Here is an 18967-nt window from a genome sequence, read left to right as displayed (position 1 = left end):
AGGCCTAATATCCAAAACAAACACTATAAAAAAAGAAAACTGAAGATCAGTATGTCTTATGCATATGGATGCAAAACTCCAACAAAATACTAGCTAGCAAACTACATTCAGCAGCACATCAAAAAGATTATACACCACAACCAAGTGGAATTTATTCCCAAATACAAGGATAGTTCAACATACAAAACATTAATAAATGTAATATACAACATTAACAGAATGAAGAGGACAAAAAAAGTCACATCATCAACTAGACTGATGTAGAAAAAGCATCTGACAAAATTCAACACCCTTTCCTGATAAAAACACTGTGGGTAAAATTGTAATATTTTTTAGAATATCTCATCTGATATCAATAGGCGTTCAGAGGTGGAAAGAACTATGGCTTTAGTGTATTTGCATCATTCCTCAGGAGTGGAGACTTCATCTCCATATCAGTGGGTAACTACCTGGGCAGTAGAGGGCTTATCTGTACCTGAGAGGTGAGGGAGAAGGTCAGTTCTGCCTCTTCAGGAGCAGAGAAGAGAGACAGCGCTGGACTATAGTTTGTAAGCAATAAACAACAGGTTTTAAACTTTATTTCTCCCTTTGACGGATTTCAGTTTTTAGAGGTGTTCTGCCCCGGAATTTCCTCTCCCTGGACTTACAAACACTCAACTTAATAATCTAAGAATGGAAGGAAACTTCCTCAACATGATAAAGATCATATATGAAAAACCCACAGCTAACACTATACTTAATGTTTAAAGACTGAAACCTTCTCCCCTAAGATCAGGAACAAGACAAGATGCTTGCTTTTGGCACTTCAACATAGTATTAAGAAGTCCTAGAAATAGGACGTAGGCAAGAAAAAGAAAAAAAAGGCATCCAAATTAGAAAGGAAACAGTAAAATTATCTCTGAATTTATATGTAGAAAAATCCCAAAGACTGTCAGAGATAATAAATTAAGTCAGCAAAGATGCAGCACTGAAATCAGCTGCATCTCTAAAAACTAACAATAAACCATCCAAAAAATAAATTCAGAAAACAACTCCATTTACAACAGCACCAAAATGAATAAAACACTCAGGAATAAATTTAATCAAGGAGGTGAAAAACTAGTTTGAAACTACAAAACATTACACAAAGAAATCAAAGATGACACACATAAATGAATAGACATCCATATTTGTGGACTGAAAGGCTTAATATTGTTGAGGTGACAGTGCTAGTCAAAGGAATCTATGGTCTAATACAATCCTAATGCAATGGCTTTTCTTTCTCTTTTTTTGCAGATAGAGAAAAACCCATCCTAAAATTTGTATGGAAGCTCACCTGACCCCATATAGCCAAAACAATCTTGAAAAAGAACAATTTTGGAGGTCTCATATTTCAGGATTTCAAAACTTTCTACACAAAACCACAGTAATAAAACAAAAAAGAAAAAGCAAAACACAAAACAAAACAAAACAAAAACTATGTGATAATGGCAAAACAACAGATATAAAGACCGATGGAATGGAGAGCCCAGATATAAACCCCTGCATGTTTGTTCAACTGATTTTTGCAAAGGTTCAAGATCATCCAATGAGAGAAATCTTTTCAACAAATGCTAATAGGGAAACTGGATATCCAAACAGAAAAGCATGAAGCTGGACCTGTTCCTTAGACCATATATAAAAATTAAATCATAATGGATCAAAGCCCTAAAAATAAGATCTAAAACTACATAAAACTCTTAGAAGAAAATATACAAGAAACTCTTCATGATTTTGGTTTGGTGATGATTTCTTAAATTTGACACCAAGAACACAGGCAACAAAAGAAAGGTAATAAATAAATAAAATGTTATCTCAACAAAATAAAAATTTTCATGATTCAAAGGATATTACCAAAAGGGTGAAAAGACAACCCAAAGAATGAGAGAGAAAATATTTGCAAGTCATTTATCAGATAAAGAATTAATTCCAGAACATATAAAGTTCTACTATAACTCAACAAAAACACCTGATTAAAAATGGGCAAAATATTTGTGTAGACATTTCTCCAAAGATATCCAAAAGGCCAATAAACACATTAAAAGATGCTCAACATCAGTAGTCATTAGATATGCAAATCAAAACCTTGAGATAGCAATCCACACCCATAAGGACAGCTATAACAAAAAAGTTCCAGAAAACAAGTCTTGGCATCGATGTGGAGAAATTAAAACACTGGTACACTGCTGGTGGGAATGTAAAATGTTGAAGCCACTGTGAAAAACAGTATAGTGGTTCCTTAAAAATTTAATCAGAATTATTGAATGAACCAGCAATTCCACTTCTAGGTATATACCTAAGAGAACTAGAAGCAGGAACTCAAACAGATACATATCAATGTTTATAGCAGCATTATTCACAATACAATAAAATACATATAATACGTTATATGCTTTGACTTTTATATGGTTTACATAAATAAAAATATTGAATACATATACTTTATATATTATAAAAATGTAATAAAATGTAGAAACAGAGGGGAGCCAACATGGCGGCGTGAGTAGGACAGTGGGACTCTCCTCCCAAAAAACATACCTATTTTTGAAAATATAACAAATACAACTAATCCTAAAAGAGAGACCAGAAGACACAGGACAACAGCCAGACTACATCCACTCGTGCGAGAGCCCAGCGCCTGGTGAAAGGGGTAAGATACAAGCCCCGGCCAGCGGAACCCCAGCACACCTCCCCCCAGCTCCCGGCGGGAGGGAGAGGGAGCCCAGGACTGCTAAACACCCAGCCCCAGCCACCCGAACCAGAGTGCAGACACAGTGCATGCGTGGAGGGCTGGAAACTAGGGAAACAGGGCAGCAAGACCTCAGAGAGCGTTCCAAAGCTGATGCCCCTGTGACAAAGAAAAGGGAGTGCTTTTTGAAAGTCTTAAAGGGACAGGGACAGAACAGCTGGACGGAAACAACAAAGGTCACAGTCCAGTGGCTGGAAATTACAGGGAAAACTGGGAGCACTAACACCCTGGGCAACACCTCTGAGACCCCCACGGAGGTAAACAGCTAAACAACCCCCACCCTCCTCCCTCCATTAACCCTCCAGGCTCTGCGAAAGCAAAGCAGCAGCCTAAGGCAGGCCCCGGCCCCTCAGAAAGGGAGTTTTCTCCATATCGGCCCGGCAAGACACAAAGACCCAGTCTACACACAATTACCCAACACAAGCCACTAGGGGTCGCAGTTGTCCCAGTAAAGAAAGGCCAGTAGCAAGTGAAAAGTTTGGCCCTCCCAGCTGACAGTCAATAGCACCTGTCAACATGAAAAGGCAAAAAAATATGATCCAGACAAGACTAACCCAGACAGCTACGGCATCTGCTACATCCTCCCTTGAGAAGGAACCTGGGGAGATAGATTTAGCCAGTCTTCCTGAAAAAGAATTCAAAACAAAAGTCATAACCATGCTGATGGACTTGCAGAGAAATATGCAAGAACTAAGGAAGGAGAATACAGAAATAAAACAAGCTCTGAAAGGACTTCAAAACAGAATGGACGAGATGCAAGAGACCATTAATGGACTAGAAAACAGAGAACATGAATGCAGAGAAGCTGATGCAGAGGGAAATAAAAGGATCTCCAGGAATGAAAGAATTCTAAGAGAGCTGAGTGACCAATCGAAAAGGAACAATATACGCATTATAGGGGTACTAGAAGAAGAAGAGAGAGAAAAAGGGATAGAAAGTGTCTTTGAAGAAATAATTTCCGAAAACTTCCCCAAACTAGGGGAAGAAATGGCCTCGACCACAGAGGTACACAGAACTCCCATGACAAGGGATCCAAGGAGGGCAACACCAAGACACATAATAATTAAAATGGCAAAGATCAAAGACAAGGACAAAGTATTAAAGGCAGCCAGAGAGAAAAAAAGGTTACCTACAAAGGAAAACACATCAGGCTATCATCAGACTTCTCAACAGAAACCCTACAGGCCAGAAGAGAATGGCATGATATACTTAATGCAATGAAACAGAAGGGCCTCGAACCAAGACTACTGTATCCAGCATGAATATCATTTAAATATGAAGGAGGGATTAAACAAATCCCAGACAAGCAAAAGTTGAGGGAATTTGCCTCCCACAAACCACCTCTTCAGGGCATCTTACAGGGACTGCTCTAGATGGGAGCACTCCTAAAAAGAGCACAGAACAGAACACCCAACATATGAAGAAGGGAGGAGGAGGAAGAAGAAGGGAGAGAAATAAAGAATCATCAGACTGCGTTTATAGTAGCTCAACAAGCGAGTTAAGTTAGACAGTAAGATAGTAAAGAAGCTAACCCTGAACCTTTGGTAACCACAAACTTAAAGCCTGCAATGGCAATAAGTTCATACCTCTAAATAATCACCCTAAATGTAAATGGACTGAATGCACCAATTAAAAGCCACAGAGTAATAGAACGGATAAAAAAGCAAGATCCATCCATATGCTGCTTACAAGAGACTCACCTCAAACCCAAAGACATGCACCGACTTAAAGTCAAGGGATGGAGAAAGATATTTCATGCAAACAACAGAGAGAAGGAAGCAGGTGTTGCAATTCTGGTATCAGATAAAACAGACATCAAAATAAAGAAAGTAACAAAAGACAAAGACGGACATTACATAATGATAAAGGGGTCAGTCCAACAAGAGGATATAACCATTATAAATATATATGGACCCAATACAGGAGCACCAACATACCTGAAACAAATACTAACAGAACTAAAGGAGGAAATAGAATGCAATGCATTCATTCTAGGAGACTTCAACACACCACTCACTCCAAAGGACAGATCCACCATACAGAAAATAAGTAAGGACACAGAGGCACTGAACAACACACTAGAACAGATGGACCTAATGGACATCTACAGAACTCTACATCCAAAAGCAACAGGATTCACACTCTTCTCAAGTGCACATGGAACATTCTCCAGAATAGACCACATACTAGGCCACAAAAAGAGCATCAGTAAATTCCAAAAGATTGAAATCCTACCAACCAACTTTTCAGACCACAAAGGCATAAAACTAGAAATAAACTGTACAAAGAAAGCAAAAAGGCTCACAAACACATGGAGGCTTAACAACACGCTCCTAAATAATCAGTGGATCAACGACCAAATCAAAATGGAGATCCAGCAATATATGGAAACAAACAACAACAACACTAAGCCCCAACTACTGTGGGACACAGCAAAAGCAGTCTTAAGAGGAAAGTATATTGCAATCCAGGCATATTTAAAAAAGGAAAAACAATCTCAAATAAATGGTCTAATGTCACAATTATTGAAATTGGAAAAAGAAGAAATGAGGCCTAAGGTCAGCAGAAGGAGGGACATAATAAAGATCAGAGAAGAAATAAATAAAATTGAGAAGAATAAAACAATAGCAAAAATCAATGAAACCAAGAGCTGGTTCTTTGAGAAAATAAACAAAATAGATAAGCCTTTAGCCAGACTTATTAAGAGGAAAAGACAGTGAACACAAATCAACAGTATCAGAAACAAGACAGGAAAAATCACGATGGACCCCACAGAAATACAAAGAATTATTAAAGACTACTATGAAAACCTATATGCTAACAAGCTTGGAAACCTAAGAGAAATGCACAACTTTCTAGAAAAACACAACCTTCCAACTCTGACTCAGAAAGAAACAGAAAATCTAAACAAACCAATTACCAGCAACGAAATTGAACTGGTAATCAAAAAACTACCAAAGAACAAAACTCCCGGGCCAGATGGATTCACCTCAGAATTTTATCAGACATACAGGGAAGACATAATACCCATTTTCCTTAAAGTTTTCAAAAAAATAGAAGAGGAGGGAATACTCCCAAACTCATTCTAGGAAGCCAACATCACCCTAATACCAAAACCAGGCAAAGACCCCACCAAAAAAGAAAACTACAGACCAATATCCCTGATGAACATAGATGCAAAACTACTCAACAAAATATTAGCAAACCGAATTCAAAAATACATCAAAAGGATCATACACCATGACCAAGTGGGATTCATCCCAGGGATGCAAGGATGGCACAACATACCAAAGTCCATCAACATCATCCACCACATCAACAAAAAGAAAGACAAAAACCACATGATCATCTCCATAGATGCTGAAAAAGCATTTGACAAAGTTCAACATCCATTCATGATAAAAACTCTCAGCAAAATAGGAATAGAGGGCAAGTACCTCAACATAATAAAGGCCATCTATGATAAACCCACAGCCAACATTATATTGAACGGCAAGAAGCTGAAAGCTTTTTCTCTGAGATCGGGAACTAGACAGGGATGCCCACTCTCCCCACTGTTATTTAACATAGTACTGGAGGTCCTAGCCATGGCAATTAGACAAAACAAAGAAACATAAGGAATCCAGATTGGTAAAGAAGAAGTTAAACTGTCACTATTTGCAGATGACATGATACTATACATAAAAAACCCTAAAGACTCCACTCCAAAACTATTAGAACTGATATCGGAATACAGCAAAGTTGCAGGATACAAAATTAACACACAGAAATCTATAGCCTTCCTATACACTAACAATGAACCAATAGAAGGAGAAATCAGGAAAACAATTCCATTCATAATTGCATCAAAAAGAATAAAATACCTAGGAATAAACCTAACCAAAGAAGTGAAAGACTTATACTCTGAAAACTACAAGTCACTCTTAAGAGAAATTAAAGGGGACACTAACAGATGGAAACTCATCCCATGCTCGTGGCTAGGAAGAATCAATATCGTCAAAATGGCCATTCTGCCCAAAGCAATATACAGATTTGATGCAATCCCTATGAAACTACCAGCAACATTCTTCAATGAACTGGAACAAATAATTCAAAAATTCATATGGAAACACCAAAGACCCCGAATAGCCAAAGCAATCCTGAAAAAGAAGAATAAAGTAGGGGGGATCTCACTCCCCAACTTCAAGCTCTACTACAAAGCCACAGTAATCAAGACAATTTGGTACTGGCACAAGAACAGAGCCACAGACCAGTGGAACAGATTAGAGACTCCAGACATTAACCCGAACATACATGGTCAATTAATATTTGATAAAGGAGCCATGGACATACAATGGCAAAATGACAGTCTCTTCAACAGATGGTGCTGGCAAAACTGGACAGCTACATGTAGGAGAATGAAACTGGACCATTGCCTAACCCCATATACAAAGGTGAACTCAAAATGGATCAAAGACCTGAATGTAAGTCATGAAACCATTAAACTCTTGGAAAAAATCATAGGCAAAAACCTCTTAGACATAAACATGAGTGACCTCTTCTTGAACATATCTCCCCGGGCAAGGAAAACAACAGCAAAAATGAGCAAGTGGGACTACATTAAGCTGAAAAGCTTCTGTACAGCAAAAAACACCATCAATAGAACAAAAAGGAACCCTACAGTATGGGAGAATATATTTGAAAATGACAGATCCGATAAAGTCTTGACGTCCAGAATATATAAAGAGCTCACACGCCTCAACAAACAAAAAACAAACAAAAAACAAATAATGCAATTAAAAAATGGGCAGAGGAACTGAACAGACAGTTCTCCAAAAAAGAAAAACAGATGGCCAACAGGCACATGAAAAGATGCTCCACATCACTAATTATCAGAGAATACAATGAGGTATATCACCTCACACCAGTAAGGATGGCTGCCATCCAAAAGACAAACAACAACAAATGTTGGCGAGGCTGTGGAGAAAGGGGAACCCTCCTACACTGCTGGTGGGAATGTAAATTAGTCCAACCATTGTGGAAAGCAGTATGGAGGTACATCAAAATGCTCAAAAGACTTACCATTTGACCCAGGAATTCCACTCCTAGGAATTTACCCTATGAATGCAGCAATCAAGTTTGAGAAAGACAAATGCACCCCTATGTTTATCGCAGCACTATTTACAATAGCCAAGAATTAGAAGTAATCTAAATGTCCATTGATAGATGAATGTATAAAGAAGATGTGGTACATATACACAATGGAATACTACTCAGCCATAAGAAAAGGGCAAATCCTACCATTTGCAGCAACATGGATGGAGCTGGAGGGTATTATACTCAGCGAAATAAGCCAAGCGGAGAAAGAGAAATACGAAATGATTTCACTCATCTGTGGAGTATAAGAACAAAGGAAAAACTGAAGGAACAAAACAGCAGCAGAATCACAGAACTCAAGAATGGACTAACAGGTACCAAAGGGAAAGGGACTGGGGAGGATGGGTGGGTAGGGAGGGACAAGGGGGGTTGAGAAGAAGGGGGGTATTAAGATTAGCATGCATGAGGGGGGTGGGAGAAAGGGGAGGGCTCTACAACACAGAGAAGACAAGTAGTGACTCTACAACATTTTGCTACGCTGGACAGTGACTGTAAAGGGGTTTATAAGGGGGACCTGATATAGGGGAGAGCCTAGTAAACATAATATTCATCATGTAAGTGTAGATTAATGATAACAAAAAAAAAAGCAGTTCCTGTGTGGTGACCTCCAATGAGTTCTACACAATGGTATAAAGGGCATATCAAAGTGGGGGCAAAGGGTCTGTTTGTGTTTATACAGAGGATCAAAGCCTAATTTGGCTACCCTGAAAATAAACTAAGATACGATATGAAAAAGAACTTCCAACATCAGCACTCTCTGGAAGACTCATGCCAGAAGATAATCATCAAAAAACCCCAACAAAGATCCACGTGCTGCTACAGGTGTAGATGTACTCATCCCACCGGTTCCTGGACTTGCCATTGGAATGATGAAGGAGATATCTAAGCTGGCCTGTGCATACAGTAAAACAACAAATTTGACTGGATCTACACTGTTGGAACTCAACCAAGAATTAGGAGAAGTGCAAATTGTAGCGCTCCAAAATCTTACAACTACAGACTATTTACTGTTAAAAGAACATATGGGATGTGAACAGTTCCCAGGAATGGGTTGTTTTAATTTGTCTGATTTCTCTCAGACTGTTCAAGTACAGTTGGGCAATATCCATCATATCATAGACAAATTTTCACAAATGCCTAGGGTGCCTAACCAGTTTTCTTGGCTTCACTGGAGATGGCTGGTAATTATAGATCTACTTGCTGAAGTTACTCTACAAGAAGATATGTCAAAGAAATAATCAATCTTCCCATGTTTTCTTCCGCCTGCAACTTCTACAGCTTTTCTTCTTCCTCCCTAATTACAACCCCTAAATAGAATTCGTGACTCATATCGAATTTACTGTGTATCACAATTCTTCCAAGTGGTAAAGATACCTCAAGACAAATGCTGGGCGTAGAAGCCACAGGACATAAATATGCAAAGAAGTAAGAAACTAACCCTTTCAAACAATAAGGCTTCTCTCTCACTTACCAACTTTACATTTCCGTGTATGGCCCCAGAAGATGACTGGGTAGCCAGAGACGGGTAAGATTCCTCAAGGGAGGAACAACATAAGACAGGCACAGTCTCAGGGGGGCCATCAGGTGAGAAATTGGGGATCAACAGAGGTCAGGCTTAGAACCTCCCCCCCTCCGTTCTGAGAGAAATCTGCTGCATCCGTGGATGTTTTACTGCCCTTGTCTAGCTTGGATTAACACATAGTCTACAGGCACACACCTGATCATTTATATTTGCTCTCTTACAACACTAAACTATGTTTTCTACCTTTATCTTGCATCTACCTACCACTTTAGCATTTTATTAAAAATAATAATAATAAAGAGAGAAATGTGGTATCCACATATAAATCAAGTATAAAAATCAAATGAATATTCATATTTGAACTGACTGTTTATAGTTCATAATGCATGATCAAAACCAAAAGTTTCTGTGATGACTGCCCTTGCACTGTTCACCATGTAACTTATTCACTATGTAAGAATTTGTTCTCCATGTAAGAACTTGTTCATTATGCTTCAGAAGATTGGAGACTGATGAAAATTAGGCCTGGGGTGGTTTAATGATTATACATTGAACATTGAGTCCCCTATACAGAATTTTATTGTGGTCAACAATCATTTGATCAATAAATAGGAGAGATGCCCTCACCAAAAAAAAAAAAAAAAAAAGTACACACTTCCAATTGTAAAATAAATAGGTAACCAGGATGTAATGTATGGCATAGGGAATATAGTCAAAATATTGTAACAACTTGGTATGGTGATAACTGGTACCTAGAATTATCATGTATATAAATGTTGAATCGCTGTGTTGTACACCTGAAACTAATGCAATACTGTGTGTCAACTACCCTTCAATAAAAAATAATTATCTAAAAAAAAAAAATGTAGAAACAACTCAATGTCCATCAACAAATGGGTAAACTAAATGTGGTATATACATATAATGGAATATTATTCAGTCTTCATGAAAGATATTTTGATGCATGCTATCACATGGACAGACCTTAAAAATATATGCTAAATGAAATAAACAAGAGAAAACGAAGTATTATTTGATCACACTTACATAGATTAGGCAATTTTATAGAGACAGTAGAATAGTTACCCTCTGAGGGGGGAGATAATGTGAATTTACTGTGTAATGAATACTAAGTTTCTGTGTGGTATGATGAAAAGTTCTGGAAATTGTCAGGGATGATAGTTGCACAGCACTGTAAAATACTTAATGGCACTGAACTGCACACTTAAAAATGGTTAAAATGGTAAATTTTATATTTTGTAAAAAAAAGTTTTGTTTTGTTTCCCCAAGAAACATGAAAAACATACCAGATTGATTATTACTTGTTTTCCATAAATAATTACTTGTGAGTCAAAATGCCTTTGGAAACCATCCATCTACAAAGGAAAAAAAGTTACATATTTACCTGATTACATATTAAGAATATTTGTAAGATTCTCTAAAGTATCTCCTTAAATGTCCTATCCGTATAATCAAGACAATGACATTAGAATGGGGACCATGTCTTCTACATATTCTAAATGCCATGTAGTAAGGTAATTATATGCTATTCTACTCAACTACAATGCTATATTTTAATTCTGAAAACAGTATCAAAGACTAATATGAACAGCGTAAGTTATAAATCTTCCTGGGATCTCTAAAATCCATTGCCATCCATTTAGTTTGTTTTTCCACATTTCTATCATAACCATCTATACAGCATTTTGGTTTAGAGGTCCACTATATGTTAGATAGAAGGAGAAAGGTTTCAAATATGTGGAATTCTGACTTTTGAGGAATAAACATTTCCTATATGCAAACTATAAGGCCTCTAGCTTCTATTTTTAGCCAATGAAAATAGCATGAAAGATACACACATGATTGGCTACTTTGTTGATCAGTGGCACTGGTTTATACTTGAGGTTTGGTCTTTGAGACCAGAAAACTGGTATTGATCCTCGAGTCTAAAAGAGAAGAGAGAAATGTGACAAGAAACATACAAACTTGTTTTTTTCAGCTTGCTTACTGTCAGGGATATATATACATATATGTACCAACAAAGGTTATATATAAACAAAGACTGCAAAGGAAAAAATGTAAATACAACCTACCAACTATGAAAGAAATCCACTGTACCTGCTCCTAATGTTTGTATTTTGTAGGAATACATTTGAAAGGGCTTTTCTCCTTCTTATTTTATATACATGGCACTTACATAGCAGATAGTTGTTACCCTAAATTCTAAAATAAATCAATTTATCTACAAGTAAGAATTAACAAGTTTGTCTGTTATTTAATTTTAAATTATAATAAAACTAGAAAATTGCTTTATTCATTCTCAAATGAATATTTTATGAACTTATAAATATGTTTAGCAACTAATGTACTGGAGCAGCAAGTGATCCACAATGCCACAACAAGCCAACAAAAGAGAAATACTGCCTCACACTGAAGTGCAAGGCAGGTAGCCAGCTCTCAGCCAGCTGCATGTCCTAGCATCACCACCCTGACAAAGACTAGAGGGTTAAGCAGAGGCACAGCTCCTTTTCCAGAACTCTGGCACCTCCTATCCTATCTCTGCCTCCAGGGATTAAACTCAAGGGCAGGAAATCTCAGCAGGTGAGTGCCAGATTAATGGAGCATCTTTGTTTCGAGTGAACTTTCTCCACACTGTAGACAGCAATATTACAATGCAGAGGAAAATCTCAACATGACAAAATATTTCCAAGCAGAAAAGGCTGGTTGCCTAACAGACATGTTAACTTGCCTGTACAAATGAAGCCCTGCTCCCACTGTAGTGCACAATTTGTTCTGTTTCTACAAAGTTAGCTGCGTGGCCTTCAGAATCAATTCCTGAATAGAAAACAAAAATCAAAATTAACTATATTCATTATGTAAGAGACACATCAGAAATTTACTAATTCAGTTTAACTTGGAGAGAATTACATCACTTCAAGTTAGTGGATTGAAACTTGTAAAAATAAGTTTCAAACAAATGCATAGTACATCATCAGAAAGCTCAAAGAAGTTGACTCATTTAAACAGGCTTATGGGGGAAGATTGACAATCTATTAATAATAAGATGAAACTGGTTGTGATATTTAATATATCAATTGTTGACACATACACAATTCCTAAGACAGTGTTTCTCAAACTTGAGACATACTTTAAGGAAAAGAAAAAATTCTGAAGGACTCTTGAGAATAAGTCCATTGATTCGAGTTTGAAAAATAGTATTTTGAAAGTTAAAACCATAAAAACAATATTAAATGCCTATGTGGCTCATTATATTAAGAGTATTTCATTGTAATAATGCAAATAGTGGTGAAAGTAACAAGTGTTGGATTCAAGATGGCAGTGTGAGAGGTGAGACAGAGAACTCCTCCCAAAACCACATATAATACGAAAATACAGTTAATACAATTAATCCTAAAAGAGCAAGAGGAAAGAAGGCCGCGCCAGACTGTGTACACCTGGAGAACAGAGCAGACAGCACATAACAGGGTAATGTACCAAAGCTGAGATCCGATGGGACCCAAGCCCTTCCCCCACTCCAGCTCACTGGCAGGAGGAAGAGAAATGGAGCAGGGATGGGGTGGAGGCCTAGGACTGCTGGACACCCAGCCCTGGAGATCTGCTTTGGGAGCACAAACCTTGATGGCATGGTGCTCTGGTGATTAGTGGGGTTAGAAAGCTAAGACGGGCAGAAAACTTGAGAGACCGAGATTCCAGCCATTGTGGAAGATGGGGATACACATCTGGCGGTTCTGGGACAAAGGAAAGGTGAACAGTCTGAAAGGCCTCCTAGCAATAAGAGGGCTGCTCAATGGGAGGGGCTTGCATGGAGCTTGCTGCACAAGAGAAGGGATAGATGGACAAGGTTGTCTGGATGCACTCTGCCCAGCAGGTTGGAAACGTTCAGGAACTCCACGAGCTCCATCCCCCTGGCTGGCTACTCAGCTATGAGCCCCCCACTGCAATACGCAGCCTGCTGCGCCTTCCTCCTGGCCTGACAGCACCAGCTCGCAAACCAACAGTCATTGCCCTGGAGACAGCCCAGCTAGAGGGAGGCCCCGCCTACAATGGCTACAGACACAAGCAACAGAGGCTTACACACCTGTGTGTTCGGCCCACTGGCTCTGTCACTGGAGACAGACACTGCAGCCAGGAGGGAAACAGCTCTTTACTCCCGCCAGGGACCAGCGCTGCTCCCCTTGCAACGCCTAACCTCACTCCAGGGGCTGAGCAGCTCCACAGACTAGAGTTTCTGGTCACCAGAGGGCAGCACATACAAATATGAAATGCCAAAGGAACCTGGTTCAGACCAAAATCTCACAAACCCTAGAAAAAGGACCAAATGAAACTGAACTCACCAATCTTCCTGAAAGAGAGTTCAAAATAAAAATCATAAACACGCTCATGGAGGAAAATAGAAATATTCAAGAACTCAGGGAAGAATTTAGGACGAAGATTCAATGATTAAGAAACTGCGTACCTCAAATGAAACATACAATGGAGGAACTTAAAAGCAGATTACACATACCAGAAGAGAAAGTAAATGGAATAGAAATTAGAGAAGAGGCATACAAAGAAGCTGAGGCACAGAGAGAAAAAAGGATTTCTAAAAAGAAAGAATATTGAGAGAACTGTGTGACCAATCCAGAAGAAGAAGAGGAGAAAAAGGGATAGGAACTGTCTTTGAAGAAATAATTGCTGAAAACTTCCCCACTCTGGGGAAGATCGTCTCTCAGGAGATGGAGGTGCACAGATCTCCCAACACAAGAGAACCAAGGAGGACAACACCAAGATATATAATAATTAAAATGGCAAAGATCAAGGATAAAGACAGACTTTTAAAAGCAGCTAGACAGAGAAAAAAGATCACATACAAACAAAAACCCATCAGGCTATCATCAGACTTCTCAACAGAAACCTTACAAACCAGAAGGGAGTGGCATGATATAGTTAATGAAAAGAAGCAGAAGGGCCTTGAACCAAGAATACTCTATCTGGAAGGACTATCACTTAAATTTGAAGGCGGGATTAAACAATTTTCAGATAACCAAAACTGAGAGAATTTACCTCCCACAAAGCACCTCTACAGTACATTATGGAGGGACTCCTATAGATGGAAGTATTCCTCAGGCTAAACAGCTGTCACCAGGGGAAATAAAAACACAGCAAAGAAAGTAGAACAATTAATTACTAAGCAGATGCAAAATCAAGTCAACTATCCCTAAAGTCAATCAAGGGTTAGACAAAGAGTACAGAACATGATACCTAATATATAAAGAATGAAGGAGGAAGAAAAAGGAGGAGAAAAAAAAGAACCTTTAGGTTGTATTTGTAATGGCATACTAAGTGAGCCAAATTAGACTGTTAGATACTAAGGGAATAACGCTTGAACCTTTGGTAAGCACAAATCTAAAGCCTGCAATGGCAATAAGTACATACCTATTGATAATCACCCTAAATGCAAATGGTCTGAATGCACCCACCAATCAAAAGACAGTCACTGAATGGATGAAAAAAACGAGACCCGTCTATATGCTGCCTATAAGAGACTCACTTCAAACGCAAAGACATACACAGACTGAAAGTAAAGGGATGGAAAAAGATATTTCATGCAACTAATATGGAGAAAAAAGCAGGAGTTGCAGTACTTGTATCAGACAAAATAGACTTCAAAACAAAAAAGGCACAAGAGACAAAGAAGAACATTACATAATGATGTAGGAGTAAGTCCAAAAAGAGAATATAACTATTACAAATATCTATACACCCAACACAGGATCACCTATAAATGTGAAACAAATACTAACAGAATTAAGGGAGGAAATAGAAGGCAATGCATTCATTTTTGGAGACTTCAACACACCACTCACTCGTAAGGACAGATCAACAAGACAGAAAATAAGTAAGGAGACAGAGGCACTGAACAACACACTAGAACAGATGGACCTGATGGACATCTACAGAACACTCCATCCAAAAGCAACAGGATACACATTCTTCTCAAGTGCACATGGAACACTTTCAAGAATAGCTCATATACTAGGCCAAAAAAAGAGCCTCAGTAAATTCAAAAAGATTCAAATTGTACAAACCAGCTCCTCAACCACAAAGGTATGAAACTTGAAATAAATCATGCAAAGAAAATGAAAAAGCCCACAAACATATGGAGGCTTAATAACATGCTCCTAAATAATCAATGAATCAGTGACCAATTAAAAAGAGGTTAAAAAATAGATGGAGACAAATGACAAGAATAATTCAACACTGCAAAATCTGTGGGACGCAGCAAAGACTGTGCTAAGAGGGAAATATACTGCAATACAGGCCTACCTCAGGAAAGAAGAACCATCCCAAATGAACAGTCTAAACTCACAATTAGTGGAAATAGAAAAACAAGAACAAATGAGCCCCAAGGTCATTAGAGCAAGAGACAAAATAAAGATTAGAGCAGAAATAAATAAAATTGAGAAGGATAAAAGTATAGAAAGAATCAATGAAAGCAGGAGTAGGTTCCTTGAGAAAATAAAAAAAACAGATAAACCCCCCAGGCAGACTTATCAAGAAAAAACAGAGTCTACACACATGAACAGAATCAGAAAAGAAAAATAAAAAATCACTACGGACACCACAGAAACACAATGAATTATTAGAGAATACTATGAAAAATTATATGCTAACAAACTAGATAACATAGAAGAAATAGACATATTTCTAGAAAATTATAACTTTCAAAGGCTGACCCAACAAGAAACAGAAAATCTGAACACACCAATTACCAGCAAATCAAAAAACTAAGCACAGAACTCCTGGAACAGACAGTTACACTGCTAAATTTTATCAAACATTTAGTGAAGACCTAATACCTACCCATCCTCCTTAAAGTTTCCAAAAAGTAGAAGAGGAGGGAATATTGACAAACTCATTCAACGAGGCCAGCATAATTCTATTACCAAAATGAGGTAAAGGCACCACAAAAAAAGAAAATTACAGACCAATATCCCTGATGAACACAGATGCAAAAATACTCAACAAAATATTAACACACCAAATTCAAAAATACAACAACATCATCCATCATGACGAAGTAGGATTTATGCCAGGGATGCAAGGATTGTATAACATTCAAAAATCCATCAGCATCATCCACCACATCAACAGAAAGAAGTACAAAAAATACATGATCATCTCCATAGATGCTGAAAAAGTATTCAACAAAATTCAACATCCATTCATGCTAAAACTCTCAACAAAGCAGGTATACAGGGCAAGTACCTCAACATAATAAAGGCCATATATGATAAACCCACAGCCAACATTATACTTAACAGCGAGTAGCTGAAAGCTTTTCCTTTAAGATCAGGAACAAGACAAAGGATGCCCACTCTTTCCACTTTTATTCAACACAGTTCTGGAAGTCCTAGCCACGGCAATGAGACAACACAAAGAAATAAAAGGCATCCAGATTGGCAAGAAGAAGTTAAACTAACCCTGTTAGCAGATGACATGATATTGCACATGAAAAACCCAAAAGAATTCACTCCAAAACTACTAGAACTAATATCTGAATTGACCAAAGTTGCAGGATACAAAATTAATATGCAGAAATATGTTGCATTCCTATATACTAATGATGAACTAGCAGAAAGAGAAATCAGGAAAACAATTACATTCACAACTGCATCAAAAAGAATAAAATACCTAGGAATAAACCTAACCAAGGAAATGAAAGACCTATACCCTGAAAACTACAAGACATTCATGAGAGAAATTAAAGAAGATACCAATAAAAGGAAACACGTCCCATACTCATGGATAGGAAGAATATTGTCAAAATGGCCATCCTGCCTAAATTAATCTACAGATTCAATACAATCCCTATCAAAATACCAACAGTGTTCTTCAATGAAATAGAGAAAATAGTTCTAAAAATTCATATGGAACCACAAAAGACCCCGAATAGCCAAAGCAATTCTGAGAAAGAAGAATAAAGCTCGGCGGATTATGATCCCCAACTTCAAGCTCTACTACAAAGCCACAGTAATCAAAACAATTTGGTACTGGCACAAGAACAGACCCATAGACCAATGGAACAGACTAGAGAGCCCAGATATAAACCCAAGCATATATGGTCAACTAATATACGATAAAGAAGTCATGGATATACAATGGGGAAATGACAGCCTCTTCAACAGCTGATGTTGGCAAAACTGGGAAGCTACATGCAAGAGAATGAAACTGGATTATTGCCTAACCCCATACACAAAACTAAACTGAAAATGGATCAAAGACCTGAATGTAAGTCATGAAACCATAAAACACTTAGAAAAAAACAGGCAAAAATCTCCTGGACATAAACATGAGCAACTTTTTCCTGAATGCATCTCCTTGGGCAAGGGAAACAAAATAAAAAATGAACAAATGGGACTGCATCATGCTGAAAAGCTTCTGTACAGCAAAGGACACCATCAACAGAACAAAAAGGCATCCTACAATATGGGAGAATATATTTGTAAATGACATATCCAACAAGGGTTAACATCCAAAATATATAAAGAACTCATGTGCCTCAACAACCAAAATATAAATGACCCTATTAAAAAATGGACAGAGGATATGAACAGACACCTCTTCAAAGATGAAATTCAGATGGCCAACACACACACATGAAAAGATGCTTCACATCGTTAGTCATCAGAGAAATGCAAATTAAAACCACAATGAGATATCACCTCACACCAGTTAGGATGGCCACCATCCAAAAGACAAACAATGTTGGCGAGGATGTGGAGAAAGAGGAACCCTCTTACACTGCTGGTGGGAATGTAAACTAGTTCAAACATTATGGAAAGCAGTATGGAGGTTCCTCAAAAAGCTCAAAATAGAAATACCATTTGACCCAGGAATTCCACTTCTAGGAATTTACCCTAAGAATGCAGGAGCACAGTTTGAAAAAGACAGATGCACCTCTATGTTCATCGCAGCACTATTTACAATAGCCAAGAAATGGAAGCAACCTAAGTATCCATCAGTAGATGAATGGATAAAGAAGAGGTGGTACATATACACAGTGGAATATTATTCAGCCATAAGAAAACAAATCCTACCATTTGCCACAACAGGGATAGAGCTAGAGGGTATTATGCTCAGTGAAATAAGCCAGGCGGAGAAAGATAAGTATCAAATGATTTCACTCATATGTAGAGCATAAGAACAAAGAAAAAAACTGAAGGAACAAAACAGCAGCAGACTCACAGAACCCAAGAATGGACTAACAGTTACCAAAGGGAAAGGGACTGGGGATGACAGGTAGGAAGGGAGGGACAAGGGGGGAAAAGGAGCATTACAATTAGCAGACACAATGTAGGGGGTGGGGGACACAGGGAGGGCTTTACAACACAGAGAAGACAAGTAGTGATTCTACAGGATCTTACTACGCTGATGGACCGTGACTATAATGGGGTATGTTGGGGGGGACTTGATGATGGGGGAGAGTCTAGGAACCATAAGGTCACTCATGTAATTGTAGATTAATGATACTAAAACAA

The 18967-nt window shown here is 38.1% G+C and overlaps 1 protein-coding gene across 1 annotated transcript in view; it reads right to left on the bottom strand.

Moving 5' to 3' along the window:
- The window catches only part of SACM1L (SAC1 like phosphatidylinositide phosphatase), a 104498-nt gene that overhangs the window by 26043 nt on the left and 59488 nt on the right, over positions 1-18967 (bottom strand). Inside the window, exons 9-11 of the mRNA XM_037005606.2 lie at positions 12175-12260; positions 11285-11371; positions 10733-10801 (exon numbers count right to left, since the gene is read on the bottom strand). Coding sequence (XP_036861501.2) covers positions 10733-10801; positions 11285-11371; positions 12175-12260 — 242 coding nt within the window. The remainder of the gene's footprint in view (positions 1-10732; positions 10802-11284; positions 11372-12174; positions 12261-18967) is intronic.

Source organism: Manis javanica, chromosome 3 (genome assembly GCF_040802235.1).
Source record: "Manis javanica isolate MJ-LG chromosome 3, MJ_LKY, whole genome shotgun sequence".
Classification (NCBI taxonomy): Eukaryota; Metazoa; Chordata; class Mammalia; order Pholidota; family Manidae; genus Manis; species Manis javanica.
This window is presented reverse-complemented; position numbering and strand designations above follow the sequence as displayed.